Raw genomic sequence first — 22,906 nt, forward strand, 5'->3', positions numbered from 1 at the left:
AGCTCTGTGGAACACCTCCCCTTTTGCCAAGTCAGCGAAAGGGGGTGTGCTTTGCTGCTGGGCAGGAAGGGTGTTTCAGGAAGGAAGAATACCCCCACCCGGGGCAGCCCGGCAGAGCCTCATGCTCCCTCCATCACGGGGGTGGCAGGGGGCATTTTGCTTCTGGTGCTGAAACATTTTGGGCTGCCCCCAGCTCTAAGGTTCTAGGTAGAACTAAATTCTGCTCCACAATGATGACATTAAAAGCAGGTATTGTCGTGGAAGCAATATGCTTTTGTGAGCAAGCCTCAAACCCCATATCATTTAAGGTGAGTCACTAGGGCTCTGTACTCACAAGCATGAATCAGAATTTGTATCAATATGCTGAAACCTAACACTTTTAAAATCTAGTGGCCTGATAATTATCTGGCAGCAGGAACATGTTAATGGAGAACTTAATCATGCAGGGGTAAATGGTGTCCTTCCATTGCTGAATCTAAACTGTCTGCCAAAGAGAGGCATTCATATATTTCAAAGCTGACGTAGGTGCATACTAAAGGTAATCTCCTTTTAGGTAATTAAATCACATGCAACATTTTAAGGTTATTAAATATTTAAAGCGAAAATCCTGTTGTACAAGAACTAAAAGGTTTTATGAGTGCAAAACCTGACAAATTTATCTTTTAGGTTTTAGTGTCACAGTTGCTTTCTTGCCACACTTCTTGCCTTGCTAGTGTGTTCAAGTCTATTAAACTAACTCATAACTTTTGGAGTAGGAGTAATGTTGAAACAAGTATTTTCAAGGGCAGCTCCCCAAGTACTAATTAATACATGTGAGCAATAAGAACAAGAATTAAATAGTGACTGTAGTAGCAGGAAATCATTTCACGAGCCCATCTGTAATGAAAGAAAAAGTGTACCAACTTTTACCAACTTCATGCTCTCCAGATGTGTTTGCTCCATTAAGGACAAACCAATTGTCACTGAAAGCAAATTCTGCCCCATCACCAATATCCAAAGAAACAAACTATAGGCAGAGGCATCTACAATTGACTCTGTCTTGGATGAGACAGTGACAGGCACTCCAACTGCACGTGTCCCTCCAGCTCCACCAAACACATAGCTTTTGGTGTGAACCAAGCAGTCCATACAGAGGCCCATACACAGCTACTGATCTGGTTAGACCAGTGGTTTTCAACCAGGGTGCCATGGCACCCTGGGGTGCCTTGAATGATGGTCAGGGGTGCCGCAGGCAACACTGGCCTCTGTCCTTCTTTCCTTCCCTTCCTGTTCTGATGCCCTCTCACATCTCTGCCTCCCAAAGGTGTGCACAGCTGTTTGTTGCAGCAGTCGTGGCTACAAGCTCCCCCAGTGAATGTTGTCTTCATGGCTGGCCAGGAGCTGCTGGTTGCCAGGAGCTGAGGCAGCCTCGGAGTACTTTGGGATAGGAAAAAAGCTATCAGTTGAGGAAAGTTGCCCCAAGAGCTTCTGAATAGGACCTGTATTGAGGCACATGACAGCTACTTTGCAATGGTACCAAGGTGTACCTTTATAGCAGCAAGAAAATTACATAAAGAAACAATCATTTTAAAAACCTGAGGCACATTATTCTGCTAACAACACCCCATCACAGTATTCTGAGACTCTCCAGGGGGTCTATGAAAGGTAACAAAAAGCAGAACATTCATATCTTAACATGTCCAATTTTGTAATTTGGAAAAAGAAAGCTTTCTGAAAAGCAGGGAAAGATAATCATTATCTCAGGAACAAACACAGCAGTTGTTTAGCATTAATTGGTTCAATACAAATGCAGCCAACAGAAGGGGAGTAAAGGGGGTAGGTTCTGGTGCCCTCCATCTAGTGCTCATAGATCATGGCGGCAATTATCCTCTTAAAGGGGTTTCATAAGCCAACTATCATTATTTCAAGTTAACTGAAATTTTCTCTTATGTTTAATAAAGTGAACTGGATATCAGCTTTGTGCTGCAAATCATCTACAAGAAACATCAATTCCATGCACCCTGTAGAGGTCTGCAAATTGAAGCCATTCAAAAAGTTAATAATATTGGCAATTGCCATCCTTATGCAGCATTTGGATGAAAGGCAAACTTTGTCTTCTTGTTTCTTTCTTCTTTCTACTAATAGAAAGCACTTTTGTTCTTTGGCTTTAAAAAAAATCTAGGGAATATAACCATTATTGTAATTGGAGTAGAGCAGAAATGGGAAACCTGCAATCCCCCAGATGTTTTTGGAGTCCATCTCCCCACAGGCCCTGCTAGCATGTCCAGTGATCAGCGGTGATGGGAGTTGCAGTCCAGAAACATCTGGTGAGCCACAGGCTCCCCACTCCTGGACTACTGCTAACGACTCCTGCTTACAGGATTCCCTGCTTACCCTGTCCTTAAATAAAAGGAAGAATTAAAGAGGTGCAGCTTTTCTTATCCTTGTAAGGAGAAGTGGACGCTTTCAGAGTTCTCCCTTCCTCAGAGCTATCAACAGTGCAGAAGCTTTCCTGCTCTCTTTTGTATCTAGTCAATGGCTTGGTTGGTATGTCACAAACCACAACTGAGCTAAATCCATGATTTAAAGGCGAATGAATATGCTGTTGCACAGTGCTACAACTGTAAGTGCTTTGCCCATCCCCTGCTCCTGCTGCACTGGGTGCTAAATTATGGCCTGGCTTAGTGCTTTATTCAAACCAGAGTTATGGTTTGTTCCTCTCCCGACATACCCTGAGTTTTAACCAAGGTTTGCAACCATAGCAGCAGGAGGAGCGGGGGAGAAGTGAAGTGCCTGTGATTTCAGCAGTGTGAGCCAGAAGGCTGCGCATTCACCTTTAAACTATGGTTTAATTATGTTTAAAGTAGCATGTGGAGAGGCTATATATCCATAATAAAGACTGGTACATAATTATGTATGGTATCTGACAGTTATTTAAAAAAACAATTTTTGTCTCATTAGATAGTCAATTAACTAACTGAAATCCTTTTCATGCAGGCGACAACAAAATTTAAAAGTAAAATGAAACCTGTATTACTCTTAAGATTATTATTATTAATAATAATTTATTTATGCCCCACCTCAAGGCAGCTTACAGATAAAAACAAGAACTGCTAAAAACATGGGAAAATCAATAATCAAAATACTATTAAACATAGAATTAAAACTATATACATATATAAAATCTGTTTAAAACATACCAATAATTACAATAAAAGGCCTATTGGAACAAGGAAGTATTCACAGTCAGCAGGACAGCAAGGAAGGAGCCAGACTAACTTCTCTAAGAATGGAGTTGCAGTGATTCATGCTTACTAATAAGAGTTGGGCCCCTGTTGGAGACAGTATCTCTTTCTAAATCAATCAATCAATCAATCAATCTAGTGTGCTGCTTCTTTCTGGTCTTATTTTCATGCTTCCCATCAGCATCTGATTGGCCACTGTGATAAGAAGGTGCTAGGCTAGGAGGGATTTTAGTCTGATCCAGCAAAGCTGCTCTTACATGGTCTTCTGCAAATGAATGCATGCTTCCCTCCCTTCTTGTCTTATGGCTTTCACTTCCAATATTCTACTAACCAGAATTACTTATTTCATCAGAACTTGGGGGAACGCTGGTCAATTTAAACCATGGTTTGCTAACAAATTAGGATCATAAACCATTGTTTCATCCTATGAGTTCAAATATAATGAGGAATTCTGGCCATTTTAAAACTGGAAGTGAAAGCCTTCAATCACTTCTTCACAGCCATGTCAGAGGGGAGAGCATGAGCCCAAGATTCACTGCTGCCCATGCAAGCAAAGTTAAACCATGGTTTAGCATTGCGTGCGAAAAGGGGAGCTATCCAGCTTCCTAACTCATACTTGAACAGTAGCACCTGCCTGCATCAAGAATGTAATGAATGATAGCACACCAGAACAACACAACACAAGAACCTCAGAGTATGAGGAAGTCACCGAAAATATATATAATTTGGCATTGAATATTTGGCTTTTTTCATTGTATCATAATTTGGAATGTTTTAATGTGGTTTTAATTGGATTGTTAAAATGGAAAATTTAATAAATATTTTTTTTTCTAAAAACAACAACAACACAACACATGCTTTGTGATGCTGCATTGGATTAGATGCTAATAATGGTATATATATCCTGGGCTCTTTTGTGCAGGCGCAACAAGTCTTCCAATTTACATGGATTAAGCACCAACTGGCCAATGCCAGTTGAAGCACACAAGGGGTAGTAGAAATGGTAGAAATGGACTGCACTCTGATGAATGCAGATAAATTGCCCTGTGGTTTTAGGCATGGGGCAGCTAGCAATTAAAATTTCAAGTACTATGAAAAAGCCAAATGCAGAAATGGCATTGCAAAGGGAAACAGAGAAGAAATTTGACAGTGTGCCAGTTATATTACCCGACTATTATTTATCATTATCATCGTGAGACACACATAGTAAGACGCCTACTCTATCCTATTTTGTAATCCATTTCACCTTTTTCACCCTTTCTGCTATGGGTAATCTATTCCTCTACTTAGCGTCCTATTTCAGAAGGTTTTCTATTTCATTTCCCCATGTCTGAAATGGGGAATAATAGACAATCGTAGGAGTTCCTAAAGTGACTGAATGGGAAGGTGCAGTTTTATTAAGTAGCCATTGGGATCTTCCATGAGATCTCAAATAAAGATGCTATACATTTCAGCAACTATTTGTGGGGATTTGCCAGCTGCAATTATACCTGCACCAACTATTCGCCTAATTAAACCGAAGGCTTTAGAAAGCATCAAAGAGTTCAAGCAGATCGAAAAACAAACCCTAATCACGCAAGGCGTTTGCAACTCTTTATTGAACACAGTATGATGGCCTTGGCTGAGGAGCTTCACTGACCTGGGATACGGCTCTGAATAGGAAAAGAAAATTATTTGCTGGGCCATCTTAGTCGTTCTCCTTCTGCACTAAAATAAGCAAGTTAGTGGTAATTGGTAGGCATAAAAACCCCGAGAGGCTCCGTGATTGAGAAAGAGATAAACAACGATAATCTATCAAATTTAACAGAAGGCACATTACCAGTGGAGAAAAGGAACCGTCTCACTACATGATGATTTGTATTTGTTCTGTTTCCCTAATAAGTATCTCACTGCAAGCAGAGATTTGAAATATTCAGTAGTTACACCATACAGTGCTTGATTAAGAAGAGGCTGTGCGTATATGAGTGCATTATATATCAAAGGTACCACATGCACTCGTACATTTTTCTGAAATAAAACTTAAGAGTCTCAGAGCCTCATGAGCACAGGAAATGATAATATTACAGCAGATGTAAATACATTAGTTATAGGATTCATCATAGCATCAAATTAAAGGTATTTCCATTACTAAATTAGGATCTGTAGTGGAGTTTTTATCTCAAAGGTTTTAAGAAACACATCCAACCACCTGCAGCCCACTTTACAGTTCTGAATTATGACAACTAATCTCAAAATTCATTGTCACGTTCATGCCAGACAGTTAAACCATATGTCTTCCCTCAAATAATTCTGGGAACTGTAGTTTACACCTCACTGAGTATAATTCCCAGAACCGTTAAGCAACAGTTCCTATGATTCTTTGGGGGAAGCTATGTGCTTTAGACATGTGGTGTAGCTGTGACACTGAAGACCATGACACACTTTCCTCAAAATGGTCCTGCTAGAACTAAGGAAGGACAGACGAGTGTTATGAGTAAATGTACTGGAGAAATAATTTTCAGGGGGAAACTTGCATACATGACCATCAGCGTGCTTGTGCAATTCAGTGCACTATGGAACTAGCAGACATGGAACACAGCCAGCAAAACCTTCTGAAGTTATTAAAACTACAAAGCTTAAGCAAGCATTTGGGCTTAACCAGATTGTGGATTATGCTCTTCTTTGTTTCTAAAAGGCAGCGTTAGAATTTCAACTGCTTGGTAGCATTGCCATAACATTCATTTAGGAATTTCGAAGTTCAGCATATTTCTACATAAAAGCTAAAGTCATTATACTAAATGTTCAGAAAACCAATATGTTCTTCTCAGCTACAGAGTGGCTCATATTGGTGCAGTACAGGCTTGTTACCTGCAGTTTCTTATTTTTCTTTCAAATAAACAAAGGCTACACTCCGAAGAGAGCAACCCAGAGGCCACAGGTTGTATCGAGGAGCCCTCTCTAACGTCAGGGATACAGTTCTGATGTTGGACCTACCTTTCCAACACAGTTGGCTCCCCCGCGGTGCTGCCCAATCAATATCATGAGGGCCAAATTAGCAGAGAATTGAGACGCATTTCTGAGCATATCTAAAACTCATCCTTTAAATGAGCAATGGACCAATACTTCTCAGAATGCACTCATGTCTAGTTTGGTGTAAAACCACTGAAAAGTTATTACTCTTTCTGCTGCACTCTATGTATTTGCATGATTAGAGGCATGATTCAGATAAACATCTACTCACATGGAGCATAGAACATCACAAGAGCGTGTTTCTTTTTCTTCAGAGATTCCCTGAAGTCTTCTCCTGCTAGATGGATTACACTTGTTTGCCTTTCTTCCCAAGTTGGTTCAGGTGGAGGTGGCGCCTGTGGACTGAAGATTGAATAATGTTTTGGCTTTTTTTTAAAAAAACCTGGTAAGAATAGACGCAAAATGCCAAAGCCTTCTTTGGAAGAACTTTGTCAAACCAAAACATTTTATTAAAAAAGTTACCTGTCTCATTTACTTAGAACTGATTCACACATCATGATATACCATGGTTTATCGGGGTTGAAATGATTGACAGGAAGCCTTGGAATCTACACTCTCCTTTCCTTTTCCCATGTGGGTGCAAAGGAGAAGATCAGAAGCTTTGTCCTACATTTTCAATCATCATCAGCTTGTCGTTTTAGCCAAACCCAATAAAAAAATAACTTCAAACTACCTATTATGATTCAATAAAGCTTAGTTAAGATTAACCACAGCTTGGTGGTTTCAGACATCGTGCTACCATTAGAACCTGATATCTGGAGTTAAACATGTTTCCTACTACACCAAGAGCAATTTAGTTTCTTGCAGCCACTGAATTGCAGCTCTGTGACAGATAAGACATCCTGTGGGAACCATGTCTAGTTGGAGAGTCTCTCACTATTCACCGTATTAGTATTTAAGGTATGTATAGCTGAAACGCTCTCATAAAGCCATAGTGAAGCTAAATTAATTAAACTTACTATAATGATCTTTCAAGAACCACAGATAATAAAAGTGCAAAATACTGTTAATTAAAACTCAGATGCTCAAAAAGTAGAGGGTATATGCCTCAAGGCACATGTTTCCCAATTATATAGTTTAAATTCCAGCACTGCCAAGTAGTTTTCAAAACACTAAAAGGGGTCTTTTTATGCACCCTTAATGCCAACCTGGCAAATTTAAACTTTTTTTTTTTTTTTTACAAACTATTAAGAATTCACACACCCTCTCCCCAAAGGACACTTTTGTATTTTCCCCTGTATGCAGTAGTACATGAGTTTTCAACTCATGAATTTACCATTTGATTCAAAATGATGCAATTCGCCCTTGGCTAATTGGCAGCTTTCATAATGAATAAGCTCTGTAACCATCAACAAGAATGCCACCACCAGTAAGTCCTGCCTCTTGGAATTACACAGTTTTCAATATGCATTAAGCCTAGGCTCAACACATTTTTCTACATCCATCAAAGTGGTGGACCTGTTAAGGTTTGGGGCAAAATATGTTATTTCCCCCAAAAGCAAATATTTATCTAGGTACAAAACAAAACAAAAAGCACATGTAATAGTGTTTAGCTGCTGCCGCCAAACTTTACAAATTCACTTAACAGTTCCTTGTAAAAAAAAAAAAAAGGAAGACATTTTTTTTCTCTTGGGTAGCTGCACAGTCAAACGCAAGGTACTGGGTTGCTTCAAATATAAAGTTTCCAGTCTTCCAAACCAGCGGTGTGGGAGCAGCCCTGTAGCCAGTGTAGGACTCTGCTCCCAAGTTTTTTTTAATTGTCTAATTTTTGACATGACAGACAATGTCAACCTCCATACAAAGGATGACAACTTTTTTTGTTTTAAGCATATGAGTGGTTTAATAATAGGGCTTCTGAAAAATTGATACAGGGCAAGCCTCATTTGAAAAAGTAAAACTCACTCAAGAGTTTTACTTAAGTAATAATAGGGTTATTGTGATCATGAAAAATCTACTCTCAGGGAAGGTATTGAGTGGACAGACTTTAGCCTGTAGTAAGCAATAAGAGTTTGGTTATTCTGCAGTTTTTGTGATGAGTAGAGCAGGACTGGGTACTTATTGCTAAATGTAAGGACTATTTTTGTGACAGTACTCAGCAGTAGCAGCACCTCTCTCTCTCTCTTTGTCCCCATGGCAGCTAAATGGTGCCTCATCAAGCATGGAGTGTAGGCTACAGGGCTGTTTGGGAATCTGTTTTGGCTTTGTGGTCCAGATCCCTGTCAATTCCTAGCCTTGCAGGTCAAACTGATAGATAGGTGAGGCTGCCGAGCTGTCAACTGTCTGACGTCACAATGACATCAAGGGATTGGACACTTTTAAGTTGGGACTTCAAAGCAGAAGTCCACCCTGCATGGTTTAAAATGCCCAGGACTTTGGCTTTACCACCCATCGGCTGTTTCCCTTGCCAGTGCACAATCAGGAACAGCTTTAAAGACTCTTGACTGTGCACTGACAGCTCTGTTTCTACGCTCCCCCCCCTCCCCCGCGCATCTTTCATCTCATGTGACATGAGGTGTGAGTCAGGTGGTTTGGGGGCAAATGACCTTGTGGGCCAAATCTGAACCCCTGGTGGGTCAAGTTTGGCACAGGGTCTGGAAATTCCCCACCCCTGTTCCAAACCATAGTCTGGAGGATTAGGAATGTGGCGTAGGGTTCCTGTTCCTCACAGCTGCTAAGTTTCAGTTTTGGAGGCAATCTATGTTTTGTGCAAACTGCAGTAAACTATTATTTGTAAAACACTATGTTTAAACAAAAACACAACCAGGGTTTTATGAAACAACCCCAGATCTGAAGAAAGTCAGCCATATCTTCCAAGTCAAAGTAGCAAGGAGGGTGTCTCTGCTCTGTCCCATCATATCCTTGATATGCTTATAAAATATATTGAAAGTACAGAATAGCTAATACATTTCCACTGTGGCAGCAACCTTCCTTCTCCCTCCCATACACCATTCACTTTTGTGTTTGCTGTTCTCAAGCTACCTGAAAGCACAAGCCCATTTAGTTTTGAAAATACTGACAAAACTACCTCCTGGCTAAACATACCCCATGTTTGTTTAGCTTTCTGTGGGACACCACAGTTTGAATTGGGGTGTTTTAAATGAATAGGAGTGACTTAAATGGAAAGAGATGGAGCTGCTAAAAACTTCTTTTTAAACATCTTTAAAAAGTAACCATCTGTGGTTAGTTGTTAATCTTGATAAATCTTTGGTGCCTACCACTTACTTTTGGAGCCATTCAACAATTTTACTCTTTGTTCGGAGGTGTGGCAAAGTATATTTCTCTTCTCCATCCTGGAAGTACTTGAGTGTTGGAAATCCTGATATATGAAACCTTTCTGCTACAGCTTTGTTGACAGTAGCATCTACTGCTGCCAGGACACCTGGTCTCTGCAATATAAAAAGTAATACCTGTAACTACAAATCACTGGTTGTGAAGCTTAGGAAGAATTCATAGGCCAGTCATTCAGAGCCCAGAATGAGTTTTACAAAGGAAGTGCAAAGCATACATAGAAAGGTGTACTTGAACCTTTCTATCACCACAAACAGTAGAACGGTTTAATCAGTTTTGTTAAGACAAATAATGTTTTTCCATTTTAAGGGTAATCCTTATAGGAAAATTTCCATCCAATCTACTAAAGCATTATTGCTATATGTTGCAGAAAGGGAGAATAAAAGTTGTGAAACTATTAACTGGCCAACATACATTTATTTCAAAAAATTTATACACCGCTTGATTGTTTAAAAAAGAATCATAAAAGGATAAAACAATTAAAAAAAATCAACACTTGCTGCACATGTGTAATGATGGGATGACCTAGCATGGCCACGAGCCTTGAATGAAGAGCATTTACCCAGCAAGACTTTCCATTTGTAGCGCAAGACTCCATGATGGTTTTTCCTGGGTTTGCAAAATTCTACCCACCTTTATGTCTAAAGTCTTTCAGCCATTAAACAGCAGGTAAGAACCCCTCCCCCCCCCAAATATAAAGATACTCCCAGAACATAGTTAACAAGTGCTCAATTTATGCAGTGAGGTCAGCTCTTGTTGCATGACCTATTAGTGCATGGTTTTAATTATACTAATGATAGCAGTCGTGCCTAACTCTTCTCTGCAATACTGGAATGCAAAATAGGTAGGCAGAAAATCAAGTCAAAGTCAGCAACACCTGCTTAAATAGAAGGGGAGAACACCCTTATTAGTTTACAAGTGCACAGCGTTAAATGTAAGCCAATGCTTTCATAGGTTTGTGTTATACATGAAATCTGTAATTAATAGTGGGGACAAAACATTTCTGTGCAGCATTTGGGCTCAATCATGTTATGTACAATGCAAGGCTCTACGGCTGAATATATAAACACCCTGTGAATGTTTTGTTTGTGTTTAAAGACAGAATGTTCTTGCTAACAATTCTGGCAGAGCTCATGCATTACCGATGAGCTTCTACTTTGGAACCATCGCTTTTGCAGCCCCTTGGGAAGATGAGAACAGCTGAAATTCTTGCAGCAAGAAAGGAGAACAATTTTTATGATTTCATTTATTTATTAAGGATAATTTGGAAACAGAGTAAGAAGAGGGAATTAGCTTACATCACTGTCTGCGTGGAGCATCTCAGCGGCGTTCTCATATTCCGGCTTCATTTTCTTACAGTGCCCACACCCTGCCATAAAAAAAAGTTTAACAGAACATTTTTCTTTACAAAGGAAATCGATCCACTACATGTTTCAGAAAAAAATCAGAGAGCTGCCTACAACTAAGTTATCAAAAATCCATTTGCTCATGTAAAACATGTTGATAGTTTATGCCTTAATCTCATTTGTCTTCTGCTTTGCAGATTTTAGATTTGCATTTCAATGCTGCATTAAACTTCTGTTTAGTAGTAAGGGTTACAATACATATGCCTAAAAAAGCAACAAGCAGTTATTACAAGAAATTGAAGTTAAATTGCAAATTTAGGCAGAGATTATTAAAATGCAGTACTCATTTTGCTTACATTATTGACAGGTAATTCATAGAGCATTTTTCCGCAGCATACAATGCACTTTTTACCAACATTACCTCAGCAATCTCTCCAACACCCCAATAAGGCAGGCCAATATTATCATCTAGTTATTACAAGTAGGAATAAGGCTGAAACATAAGTGTGCTGGAGGGCACTCAATGAGTTCATGACTGCCGTGAAATTTGAAACAGGGATTTGCTGGTCCACAGCTCATTCTATTAAACACTACACCATTCCGGATTTAAGATTTAGAAACCAGTAACTGATACTAGAGTAGGCACTGTGATTAAGATACATCTCTACATCACTAAAGCTTATTGCTTTGAGATGCACTTGGGTGCACACTAGACGGCCAACTTTTAATCCTGGGAACTGTACATTAGTAGTGCCGTCCACTGGAGTGTGACAAGTCGTTGGCTATGGCTACCCTGTTACAGGTATAATTGGCCTCTTGCTTGCAGTCTGCTGGCTCAGAATGGATCCTTCATCTTGTCAGTCGAATTACCTTACACAAAAACTGGCTTTGCCTACGGGAAAAATGATAGCACACGTTCTACTGCCTCCTAATAAATTATAAGTTTCATTCTTATACACATACCTCACCTGACACACATATTGCAAGGGCCTTCAGTGATAAAAATAAAAATAAGTTCTGTGTTGGATGGGAGAGAAAAGACAGCAACATTATCATCCCAAGTGCTTCTTGGACCACATCAGTGATACATCAATAGCACTTCCAATGTCTGCTTCCTTGGTCTGCCCCCCCCCCCTTTTAATTGCTGTGGAGGGCACCCAATGTTGTGCTTCTGGAATCTGTTCATGCTTGTATTCAGCTTCACTTTGCTATAACACACAGTTTCATTTCGCCCATTATATACGTATCTGAAATTGGGTTTGGTCTGGCTCTTTAAAATATTGAGTAGCTGTAAAATGGAAAAAGTGCTATTCCCTCATACATATAAAGGCTACTAACCCCATCAGGGAGCAAATGGATCATAAAAAAGGCTCATTTACACCCATGTAATTACACCCATGTAAGCTTTTCCCACCACAATCCATGTTTTAACAGATGTGCTGGTCTCTGCGCTGATCTGTTGATGATGATGATGCCCACAGGCCTAGTTAATGCACAGGAATGTTTGGGTGGGACTAACACTGATGATACAGAAGTTTATTAGATAAAGAGGTAGGAATCAGTTAGTTTCTTCCACCCCACCCCCATTCACCACCAACACAGGACCTGCCCTCAATTATAGACACTGAGGAGGGTTAATAAGCTGAATAAAACATATCAGCGTACATTTAGGAATTTTAATCTTAAAAGGTTTTCAATTTGTACCATATTTCTCCGTCTGTTTGACCACCAGTTCCAAGAAAATGGGAACTAAAGTAAGCTGTTATAACTTACAATTCAGTGGTTGCTAGCTCACCGAGCAAAATTTTATTTTACGAAAGCTGTTTCTTTGAGCCAGCCAATGACTTATGTATTAGATATGTGTGGCAAGTGAGCATTTATGGCTATGTGTGGCAAGACTGAATCCCCAAGACTGGCTCAGTAATAAGTATAGTAAATGGATTTCACAGTTCATGGTTAAAATAAGAATTCAGTACTCTCTTTGGGAAGGGACTGGCAAGTTATTGGTGGTTTAGAAAGGGCTGTAGTTCAATGGGTTGAACATCTGAAGGTCTTGTGTTCAATATCCAGCATCTACAGGTAGGTTTGTGAAAGTCTCCCGTCTAAAACCCTAGAGAGACACTGCCAGGGAGTACAGAGAAAACTGAGATTGGCCAACTCTCTATGAGGCAGCCTCTCTGCAACATTACATATAAGCATTCTTGCCACAAAGAAAAGCACGTGGCGGGAAAAACTACATAAATCCAAGTGCCTAACACACTGAAAAGAGAAAACCATGGGCTCTGAAATGTGTTCCACAATTAGTAGAAGGGATGGAGATGATTTATTTGTCAGAAACTAATATTTCTGCCTCATTGATGGAATCGAAAGTCTACCTTATACAACAAGGCCAAGGCCAAGGCTCCCTTTGGCTGACAGTGATAGCAGGGGACTGACCATCTGTTTCCAGGGCTTATATTGTAAGCAAACAGCTTACCAATGTTCCAGAGCCTGAGGGCAGGTAATAAGCTTACAGTACTACAAGCTGGGAAAATACCCCATCAGCATAATTATTTTTATTTTATTTAAAAAAATTCTATCTCTGTCATCATAGGCAATCTCAGCAGAGAGAATACATGCCATCAAAAGCTACAGTTCATCTCCCACCTGGCGCAGTGCAGTCTACTCGGTGAAAGAAACCTGGAGAACAGCTGGTTCTGATCTTACCAATTTTCTCCGTATTCTCAAGTCAGGAAACTGAACAACTAGGACAAAATTTGTCATATATGCTACTGATTCTTTTCTATAAACAGGGGCACCCTACATTGTCTCTTTGACTGTACAAGCTAGCTAACTCTGATCCAACAGACAATTTTGAGTCCCCCAACCTTGTTAATATTTAACCCTATGCCTTTGTTTCACACCTCCATGTCTAGGCTTTCCAGACTTTTGCCTACCCTTCCTCTCATGGGCTGAGATTCAGATCTCTATGTCTGCAAATAATTTGCCTGCTTGAATCCTGGATGTGCTTTTAGAATATGCAAATTAAATGTATTTCTAAATTGTGCAATTTATCCAGAGTATAAAATTAATATTTCATTTCTACATACTTAAAAAAAAAAACCAGCAAGAATTTATGCAATCACAACATTCACTACATATTATCACTGTGAGTAGAAGTCAGGAAGCAAAAGTGGGTGAGGATACAAGAATCCTCAGTTCCTTGCACGATTAAATGAACAAGCAGACTGGGCTTCCCCATTATAACAATGAACATAGCTACCATTGTTTCCCATGGTAGGCATAAAATTTACACTGGAAAACAGTTTTCAAGTAATAGCTTAACGTCACATTTCATTGCAATGAAGAAATGCACACTGGCTTAGCTATGATTCGCGTGCTATACAGCACAGCCCTTAAAATGTAAAAGCAAAGCATAACTTTTTATGTGGAGGAAACTTTTAAAATTCAACAGCTGCAGCTTAGATTATTATTATTTGGGAGCATAATCATCACCATCACTTGAAGGGTTCTGAAACAGAAATCCCTGCCCTACAGAACAGGTGCTTTAGGAAGGCCCTGACAATTCTGAAGTCAGAGGTTAGGTAGGAGTGAAATATGTTTGGTTGCCAGATGGCTGGTATTCTGTCATGCACCTAACTTTTGCTTCAAAGCTCAGCTAGGCATATTGTCAGCAAACATTTTTACAGAACTGATATCCCTTTAATGATTTTTGGGAAAGCCTAGTCAACAGAATATGTCATACCCTGTTAAAAAAAAAATCAAACGTAACTACTGAACTCTTCTGTACTAAAATAGAAAGATTCACAGGGCTGAACTTGAGATCTGTATTTGGGAACTCCACTGACATCAGTCACTTTATTATTCAATTTACACCCTATGGAAAACACACACTATTCTGGCTGGAAATTATTACATTATGAAATTTAAGTGTTTTTCTTGCATCAGGGATGGTAATAGGGATAATTGGTCCCAGTTGGGTGGGGAGACAGACTAGATAATCTTTCAATGTCTCATTTCTTCCTATAATTTTCTTATTTTATCATGATGGGTGTTTATCCTCATGGGTGGAACAGGCAGATACACAGAGCCGTGGTGAATGGAACTGATATTTTCTCATTAACAGGGAGCCCTAAGGCAAATCCACTCCCCTCATCATCCACTATTCTATGCATGCCTGCTAAAACCTTTCAATTCCCTTGCTATTGCATGCAAACTTAACTCCAGAAAGAATAAAATATCTGTTCAATGTTCTGCTTTGATTGTTCTTGAAAATGCTAAACACTGAATCCTCCCAAACTATGGGAGAGTCACACACAAAAAACACCTAAGCCCAAAGTGGTGTACATCCTACGCAACTACTGCTTTATCCATCTCTATACAGATATAGATTCCTTGCTATAAAGCTCCTCTTGCTTTTTTTTTAACAGAACTCTCCAAGCTGCCCTTAACCCAGATGCTGTATAATATGTTGCATAAGGCTTGCTTGGATTGTCCAAGTTTTTATAGCAAAACACCTTTGATGTGCATTATTGAAAGAGATGCCCTTTTGTGTTAAGTGAATATTGACATGAATGCAGTAAAAGCCAAAGACCAAGAAAGTGAAGTGACATATTCTGTCCCGGGAGGGGAAGAGAAAGGTCAAAAATCAAGTGCAAGGACACCTTCATGTCAGTTGCAACACACTAACATAACCAGTTCTTCCTCCCAGCTTGCCTGGAATATCCGAGAATATATAAAATAACAGCATAACTGGGAATCAGGATTCCCAGAGTATTATTAGAATTAAATCCTTGTTCAGAGCTGACTGCAAACAAAGACAACCTGTCTCTTGGACAGGTATATATACACAATGCCACATTTAGCCTTTGGCTAGCAATGTTTGCAGTGGTTATATTTATTTATTATTTGCATTTATAAACCTGCAGTGAACTGGCTCTTCCTGCAGGGCAATCTCAGTGTTTAACCACATCATTCTGCTGCAAGTGTATACCAGCCCTCAGATTTACAGGTCTGCAATGCTCTTTGACTTATCACTGGACCACATATGCAAGAGAATGATGTGATAGGATGGACTTTACCTGTTCAGTCTGCAGGTGCATAATCTCTCTCTTTAAAAGAGCAAGTGTGGTGTAGTGGTTAAGAGCGGTAGTCTCGTAATCTGGTGAACCAGGTTCGTGTCTCCGCTCTTCCACATGTAGCTGTTGGGTGACCTTGGGATAGTTCTTTGAAGTCTCTCAGCCCCACTCACCTCACAGAGTGTTTGTTGTAGGGGAGGAAGGGAAAGGAGAATGTTAGCTGCTTTGAGACTCCTTCGGGTAGTGATAAAGCCGGATATCAAATCCAAACTCCTCCTCCTCCTCTTCTTTATGTAGTTCTATCATCAGGGAATTTGTTATATGGGCGAGCATTCAAAATTGGAATCACAACCTGGTTTTGAAGTGGTACAGTTCATTCCACCTCAATTTCTCCTGAATGGGCAGATAAAGCCTAAGGCTAGGTTCTGGGATACCCATGGTTGCATAGCAGTAATCAGCAGCCCATTCCATTACCAAGTTTTGTGGAGCAAGCACTCTCAGTGGCTGCTCCTTAAGTTTGAGGCTGACTTCCCCTTGTCATCTGTCAAAGCCTGGAAGGCTTCCAGAGGAATGTACTTTTTTTAAAAAAAGCCCACCTAAGCATTTTGCTATGGATCAGTTAAGTACAAAGTAAACAAACTAATTCTGTGAGCCACAAGAGGCCTAATGAAAGATCAATAAAATATAAATAAGATACAGACAATAATTCCTATAGGAAAGGACCAGCAATATGACGAAGGGACCACAGTTCAAGCTGTAGAGCCCATTATTCATACGCAGAAGGTACCAAGTATAATCCTGTTAAAAGGCTCAATTAGCAGGTGGTGGGTAAGACTTCTGCAGAGCCAGAGACACAATATACATTACTGAGCTAGACAGACCAACAGTCTGATCTGCTACAAGGCAGACCTGCATAAAGAGATGCCTATAGCTTTCATATGGACATTGGGCATGCTTTAAACAGGTTTACTTCCTCTTTAAAATATATATAATATTGTGTGTGTGTGTGTGTGGTGTTGTAGCTGCTGCTGCTGGCATTCGTCTGTCTCAAGACAGAATGGAGTGCTCCTTCAGGGTTGAAGTCAAAAACCTGCGTTAGCAACATCGAAGTGTCCTCTCTGGGGCGCAAGTCTGGGCAGTTTGTATGGAGGTCTTGTGCTGATTCACGGATGTGATCCAAAGAAAAGCAGAGCAATATGTTTGGCACCAGCTTGGCTGCAGGAGTTGCCAGAAGGAGGTGTACAACTGCCTTAGGGACTCCATTCTGGAATCTGGATATGTGTAGGGTTTGCCTTTTCACCTCCCAAATAGATCCCGCAAGGTGGTGGAGGTTTAGGATCAAAATTTTCCATCTCCTAGATGGGTTACCTTCCCACATTGATGAGCCCCATCTGCTCCTCACTTTCTCTACAGCATGTGCAGAAGCTGTCTTCTTGGCTCTTGGACCCACTGTTGGTCTCCTGTGCTCAATCTACCAAAGCCTGATTTCGCATGCAGGGTATCTATTTGTATCTATCTGGATAATATTGAGAAATATATTTTAATATTTACTTTTTAAAAATTTGTGGCTATTGAACTAAAGTACAAAGTATGCCAACAGCGATTAATGGTTGAAATTAGGACTGAAACCATTAAACTTTATGTACTAGAAAACTGTTTTTCTTCATCTGTCTATCAACTCTTACTATTCTATACGTAGCATTTTCTGATTGTAGAATAGCTAGTCACATTGCTAGTTGTCACATGTACTTGCCACATATACGTCTCTCACATTGAGCGATTATGGATTAAAAAGTGTGTTCACAGACTCCTCATTTAATTTTTGGCACTGCCTCATCCAGGCTATGGCCTGAAGCTAGAAGAATGACACAGACAGGAAATACAGATCACCATCAGTCTCAAAACAGATGGGAGAAGACAGTATCTCTGACTTCTGTACCCTAGCAACACACTGACTTATGAATGTAGAATCCCAAAACACTGATTATTAAATTTGTTCTATTGACAAGCTACTTGGAAATCGTTAGCATTCATTAGCTTGCTTCCATGTTCTTTGTTGGCTGCATGCCACAAATATTTCTGTTAATGGAATGAGAACACTGGTTTAAAATGTGCAATAACCATTTCTCGTGGTCTTACCAAACAGGGAGGAAGGATGTACAGAGTTAAAATGGGTATGGGAGTGGGGCACAAGGCCTCCAATTATATTCCCCACACAAGTACTAGGCCATGTCCATTGTTCAATACTCTTGTTAAGCATTCCCTACATTTGAGGATCATTCAGCAATGTTTTTGGAAGCAGCATGAATCCAGAGAGAAAGGAGTGCATGCTTGTTTCAGGCAAATGCACTTCAGGTTCTTATTGCTCAAGGACTAGCTAGGGGAGAGTAATGGGCAGCTCTACAGGCAATGCAGCCTTTGAACACTGTAAGCCTTTTGGAGCCTGATACTTAACAGCTCATACATTTGTATGCATTTCTACAAAATTAAGAGGACTGAACAGTTACATGTTTAACAAACTGAAGCCAAAGAGTAAGCTCCAAATATGGGTTTGTACTTTTTAAAAAAAGATGCTAACCACGTGACTGCACAGAGAGATCTGTGCAGCTTGAGAGTTGTGTGTTAATGGGAATGCACTGAAGATTTTTTTCAGCCTCTCTCCTTGGTAGAATGAGAGGTTTCCATGGGGATTAGGTCCCCAAAGGGAATTTAAACAGGTTTGAGTATTCCTGCTATACATTCCAAGCAAAATAAGTTAGCAACTCACACCTGGCAGCTGTACAAATTACCTGAGTGCTCCTTAAGACCAGGTTCTTTAAAATTCGGTGAGAGAGGGGCTGTAACCATGTTCTAACCTGCAGGAAAACTAAGCACATCAATAGTCTATCCTGTACACATCTAACCACCGGTATGTGCCTACTTCAACACATAAACATAAGGAAGGATTTGCTGCCTAAAACAAGCGGCAGTGTTGGATGGTCAGGGCCAGTGGACTGGGAGTCAGTTTCTTTACAGATTACTTGAAACTTAAGCAGCGGTCAAGCATTAGCTTTTTTTTTGCTGCTGCATTACACTGTTGACTCGTGTTAAGCTTGTGGTCCACTAAGACCCCTAGATTTTTTTCATATGTACTACTGGCAACCTAGCAATTCACACATTAGTTCACATTCACATACTACTTGACATAATCCAAATTATTGCATGTTGTAGTGAAAACAGGGGCAAACACCAGCACAAAATCCATGATGCACACTAATGAATATGACCTGAAGAAAATTCCTTCTCGCAAAACAGGAAGCACAATCCTTATCAAGAGAGTTCTCTTTGCTCTCTGTCTAACTAAGTTATAGCTATAGCAATCTCAAATATAAACTTCTCAAGAATCTTCATTTTAAGATGGACCATGAAAGACAGAAGGTATCTTATACGGTCACACAGAACATTAGAGAAGAAAAATGTGCAGAGTCTTAGGAGCTCATACAAACCATTAAAACTATACTCTCTTTTCTATCCCATATTCCCACCAATGTTTTTAAAGAGCACAACCAAATTCTGTCATATTAGGAATACAGATAGATGGAGAGAAAAAAGTGAACCTCCAGTTTACAAAGCATTGTTACTGTCCTGTTGGGTGTCTTGTTTCTTCACTTGAGTGATCCCAACTGGGTCACCAGATTAAAAACTATAAGTATATTTTTCACGTATCCTCCAATTCCATTTGAGTGTATTCCTACAAATGTTCTATACAGGCTGTTGCTGTTTGCTGATCCATTCCTCATATTTGTGCCAGAAACTCTTCCTGCTTTCTCTGTCTCATGCTATGCTCATTACACTCTATGAATACAGTTCTGGCCAAGGTACAATTTTGCACTGCAACAATGAATGCTAGTAAAGCCTTAACGAAAACAAAAAGATACAATTCCTTCACACTTACAAAACATCATAAACCATAACAACTATTTCTTTGATGCGTTTAACCTTCTATATTTCAGACTGCCTGGAAATAGCTAGCAATTTCACTATACACCCCACTGGGATTAAAATAAAGTGTACTGAAATGCCAGAAACATTAAACATTTGGATGCACAGGGAAAGCATCCAAAAGTCAGGAAAGAAACAGTCTTCCTACGAAACCTGTTCTTCACATGCATATGCTTTAAATACAATGTACAGTAAGCACAAATATCACATTGCACGTCACATATGACAGAATCTGGCGAGATGCTGCTTAATGGAAGAGCCAGTTCACTATGATGCAAGACACTGTCTAAGGTTTTATGAATGGAAATAACCATAGCCGTATTTCAAATTAATTGGTATTACCCACCAGGCAGGAGAGGAAATTCATTTTCAAAAGGTATAAACATATAGCTGCTTTAATGACACAAAATAGTTTTATTGGTACATCAGTCATTAGAAGCACCTAGGTAAAGGCAATAAAATTGAGCTGCAAGTTTCCTCCAGACTTGCAATGTACAAATGTTAGTTCCCGCAAATGGAGGCCCCCATTTCCAGATTCCGGAGGTAAATGCACACTGATGATTAATTAGTAGAATTTTTCTTCAATTAGCCGTTAACTGGCCTGTTGGGAAGAGTCTATGGGATAATGGAAAGCTTTTTCTTAAGATCTTTGGATTTCTCTTTCTTCTGGGTGAAGACTGCTACAACAGAACATGGGCTAATGATAACAGTGCAGCATGTGTATTACTGAGTCAAATATTATATTTAGAAATAGACTTAACAAATGGCACTACTGCACAAGGTGTGCTTGGTTCAAAGCAAGATATGAGGTTAATCAGCCAAAACAGGGATAAAGGAAGCCAGAATCACTATCAACAAACTAACTGACTAGGGCAAAACTTCTACTGTCTGAGAACCCCCAGGGTAATTTAATTTGACCCAACCTGATGGTAGATCTATATTACACAGACTGAGACAAATTTCATGTTATTCTTCTACACTAACAATGCAAAGATATGCCAATGTGATGAGTGAGTGATGGGCAGGATAATCTGACTTAACTGCCTGTATATTTCACTATCCAGTTGTGATCTAAGCATGTGGTTGCTGAGTACACATGACATGAAATCAGCCAAAATACAACCATGTATTGATTCCATCTGAGGCCTGTGGGCGAAGTGTTTTAAAATGTTAAATATAACTATAAAAGGGTATTACAGTTTTATACAGGATAAAACAAGGCTCTGGGGATCATGCGGAACTGGAGCAGGAACTTATAGAAAAAGGGAAAGCTGAAGGCTCTTAAATTCCATACAGTATTGGCAATGGAATGGCAGAGGAAGGAATAGTGGAACATACAATTTACTAAGCATTGCTTCTGATCTGCAACTGCCTGTTCATGTCATGCACTGAAATATTTTAAGACTTGGTTTTTTCTTTCCTAGTGAGAATTTAGAGACAAACAACGAAAACCTCAGCAGATGAAAAAGGGTGTTGCTGGCATTATGGGTGGAAAAAAGCAGCTATGCAAATGAAACATGACTGAAAGAACATGACTGAAAGAAGATCAGGTAGCATTTCTGTCTTCAGCTGATCCAGATATAATATTAACCAATTCTAAGGAATTGGTTCCTTGACAAGTATTCCTTGCCTGTTGAGTCAGCATGGTAGTTAATTTGGGGAAAACATAAGAAAATGTTAATGAAGGCAGAGATCTAAATTAGCACATGCAATCTATCTCCCTAATGCCATATGGTGCAGGTCATGCTGTGGACTACTCTTCTGACAGCCTTTGTTCATTATTCCCTTTTGAGTAATGAGTTTGGCGGGGGAGCCTATGTGAGAAATAAACACAAACATCTCAACAGCCCCAACCTTTTATACCACACCTTCATGTGTGTATAGAGATAGGTAAGACCTTATGGATTCTGTTTTGCACACTGGGGCAAAAGATGCAGCAGTCCCTACCATATCTAAAAATAGTCACAGAAAGATGCAGAACCCAACACTAATGATTATATCATCACCACATTTCGTATTAGAAATACAATTCTTTTGCTCGAAAAATGTAGCCCAAAGATAGTACTACACAAAAATAGTTTACAATTCCATGTATATTCGGAACATAATTCTTCCTTTACAGAATCAGTCAGAATGTGGGATTCTGGTCAGAAACTTGCATTGCCAGCACAACAGGGGGCAGAAATGTAATGATAAGCAATGTCCTCTCCCCCAATCTCTTTTCAAGAGACTCCCTAACAGATCTAACAATTGAGGTGTGTAAATTACCACTGTACACACAGGTGTGGGTGGCTTTTGTGGCATTAATGAGCATTAACTGATCATACATCCACACTCTTTATCTACAAAGAATGCATATTTTAAAGGGAATGAGAACACTTAGTTACTTTTGACTGCAGTCTGGAATGAGTGATTAGCAAAACAAACATTTTGCATGTGCTGCAAAATGATCACATGAAAGCTGATGATTTCAGAAATTGATGCATTATGGAAAGGACACAAGAAAGGAAACTTCTGGGCTGAGTATTTAAGAAAATACTAGGCACATTCTGTACTAACAGTGCCTTGTTCACACAGCTTATTCTTCAGTTCAACTATGCATGCAGGCCAAATAGTCTAGATCATGGCTACTGCACTTTGGTTTTTGCTAAAGAACTTATAAAGCTGCTTTAGATCAAGTCAGACCATTGGTCTTCTAACCCAGTGCTATCTACTCTGACCTTTAGCAGCTTCCCATGAATTCAAGCAAACGTGTTTCCTAGTTGAACTAGAGATCCTTTTAGGGGGAAATGGCAGAGACTGAACCTTAGACTGTAGAATACTCACTAAACAACAGCACATCCCTCATTTATATCCAAGTATCGTAATTTGCTGAACCTAAAATATTTTGTACTCAACAGGTCCACATCCTCAAGCCATACCACCTGTAATTGATCTAACAAAACAGGACTAGACCTCTTGGGATTCACCTTTTCTAATA

General features: G+C 39.7%; 1 protein-coding gene across 2 annotated transcripts in view; it reads right to left on the bottom strand.

The window, feature by feature from the left end:
* PDIA5 (protein disulfide isomerase family A member 5) overlaps positions 1 to 22,906 on the bottom strand; it is a 145,115-nt gene that overhangs the window by 26,188 nt on the left and 96,021 nt on the right. For both annotated transcript variants that reach the window (XM_083410050.1, XM_083410051.1), the window contains exons 12-14: positions 10,820 to 10,890; positions 9,456 to 9,619; positions 6,445 to 6,575 (exon numbers count right to left, since the gene is read on the bottom strand). In XM_083410050.1, the coding sequence (XP_083266176.1) occupies positions 6,445 to 6,575; positions 9,456 to 9,619; positions 10,820 to 10,890 (366 nt within the window). The remainder of the gene's footprint in view (positions 1 to 6,444; positions 6,576 to 9,455; positions 9,620 to 10,819; positions 10,891 to 22,906) is intronic.

Source organism: Podarcis tiliguerta, assembly GCF_965153285.1.
Source record: "Podarcis tiliguerta genome assembly, chromosome: 1".
Taxonomy (NCBI): domain Eukaryota; kingdom Metazoa; phylum Chordata; class Lepidosauria; order Squamata; family Lacertidae; genus Podarcis; species Podarcis tiliguerta.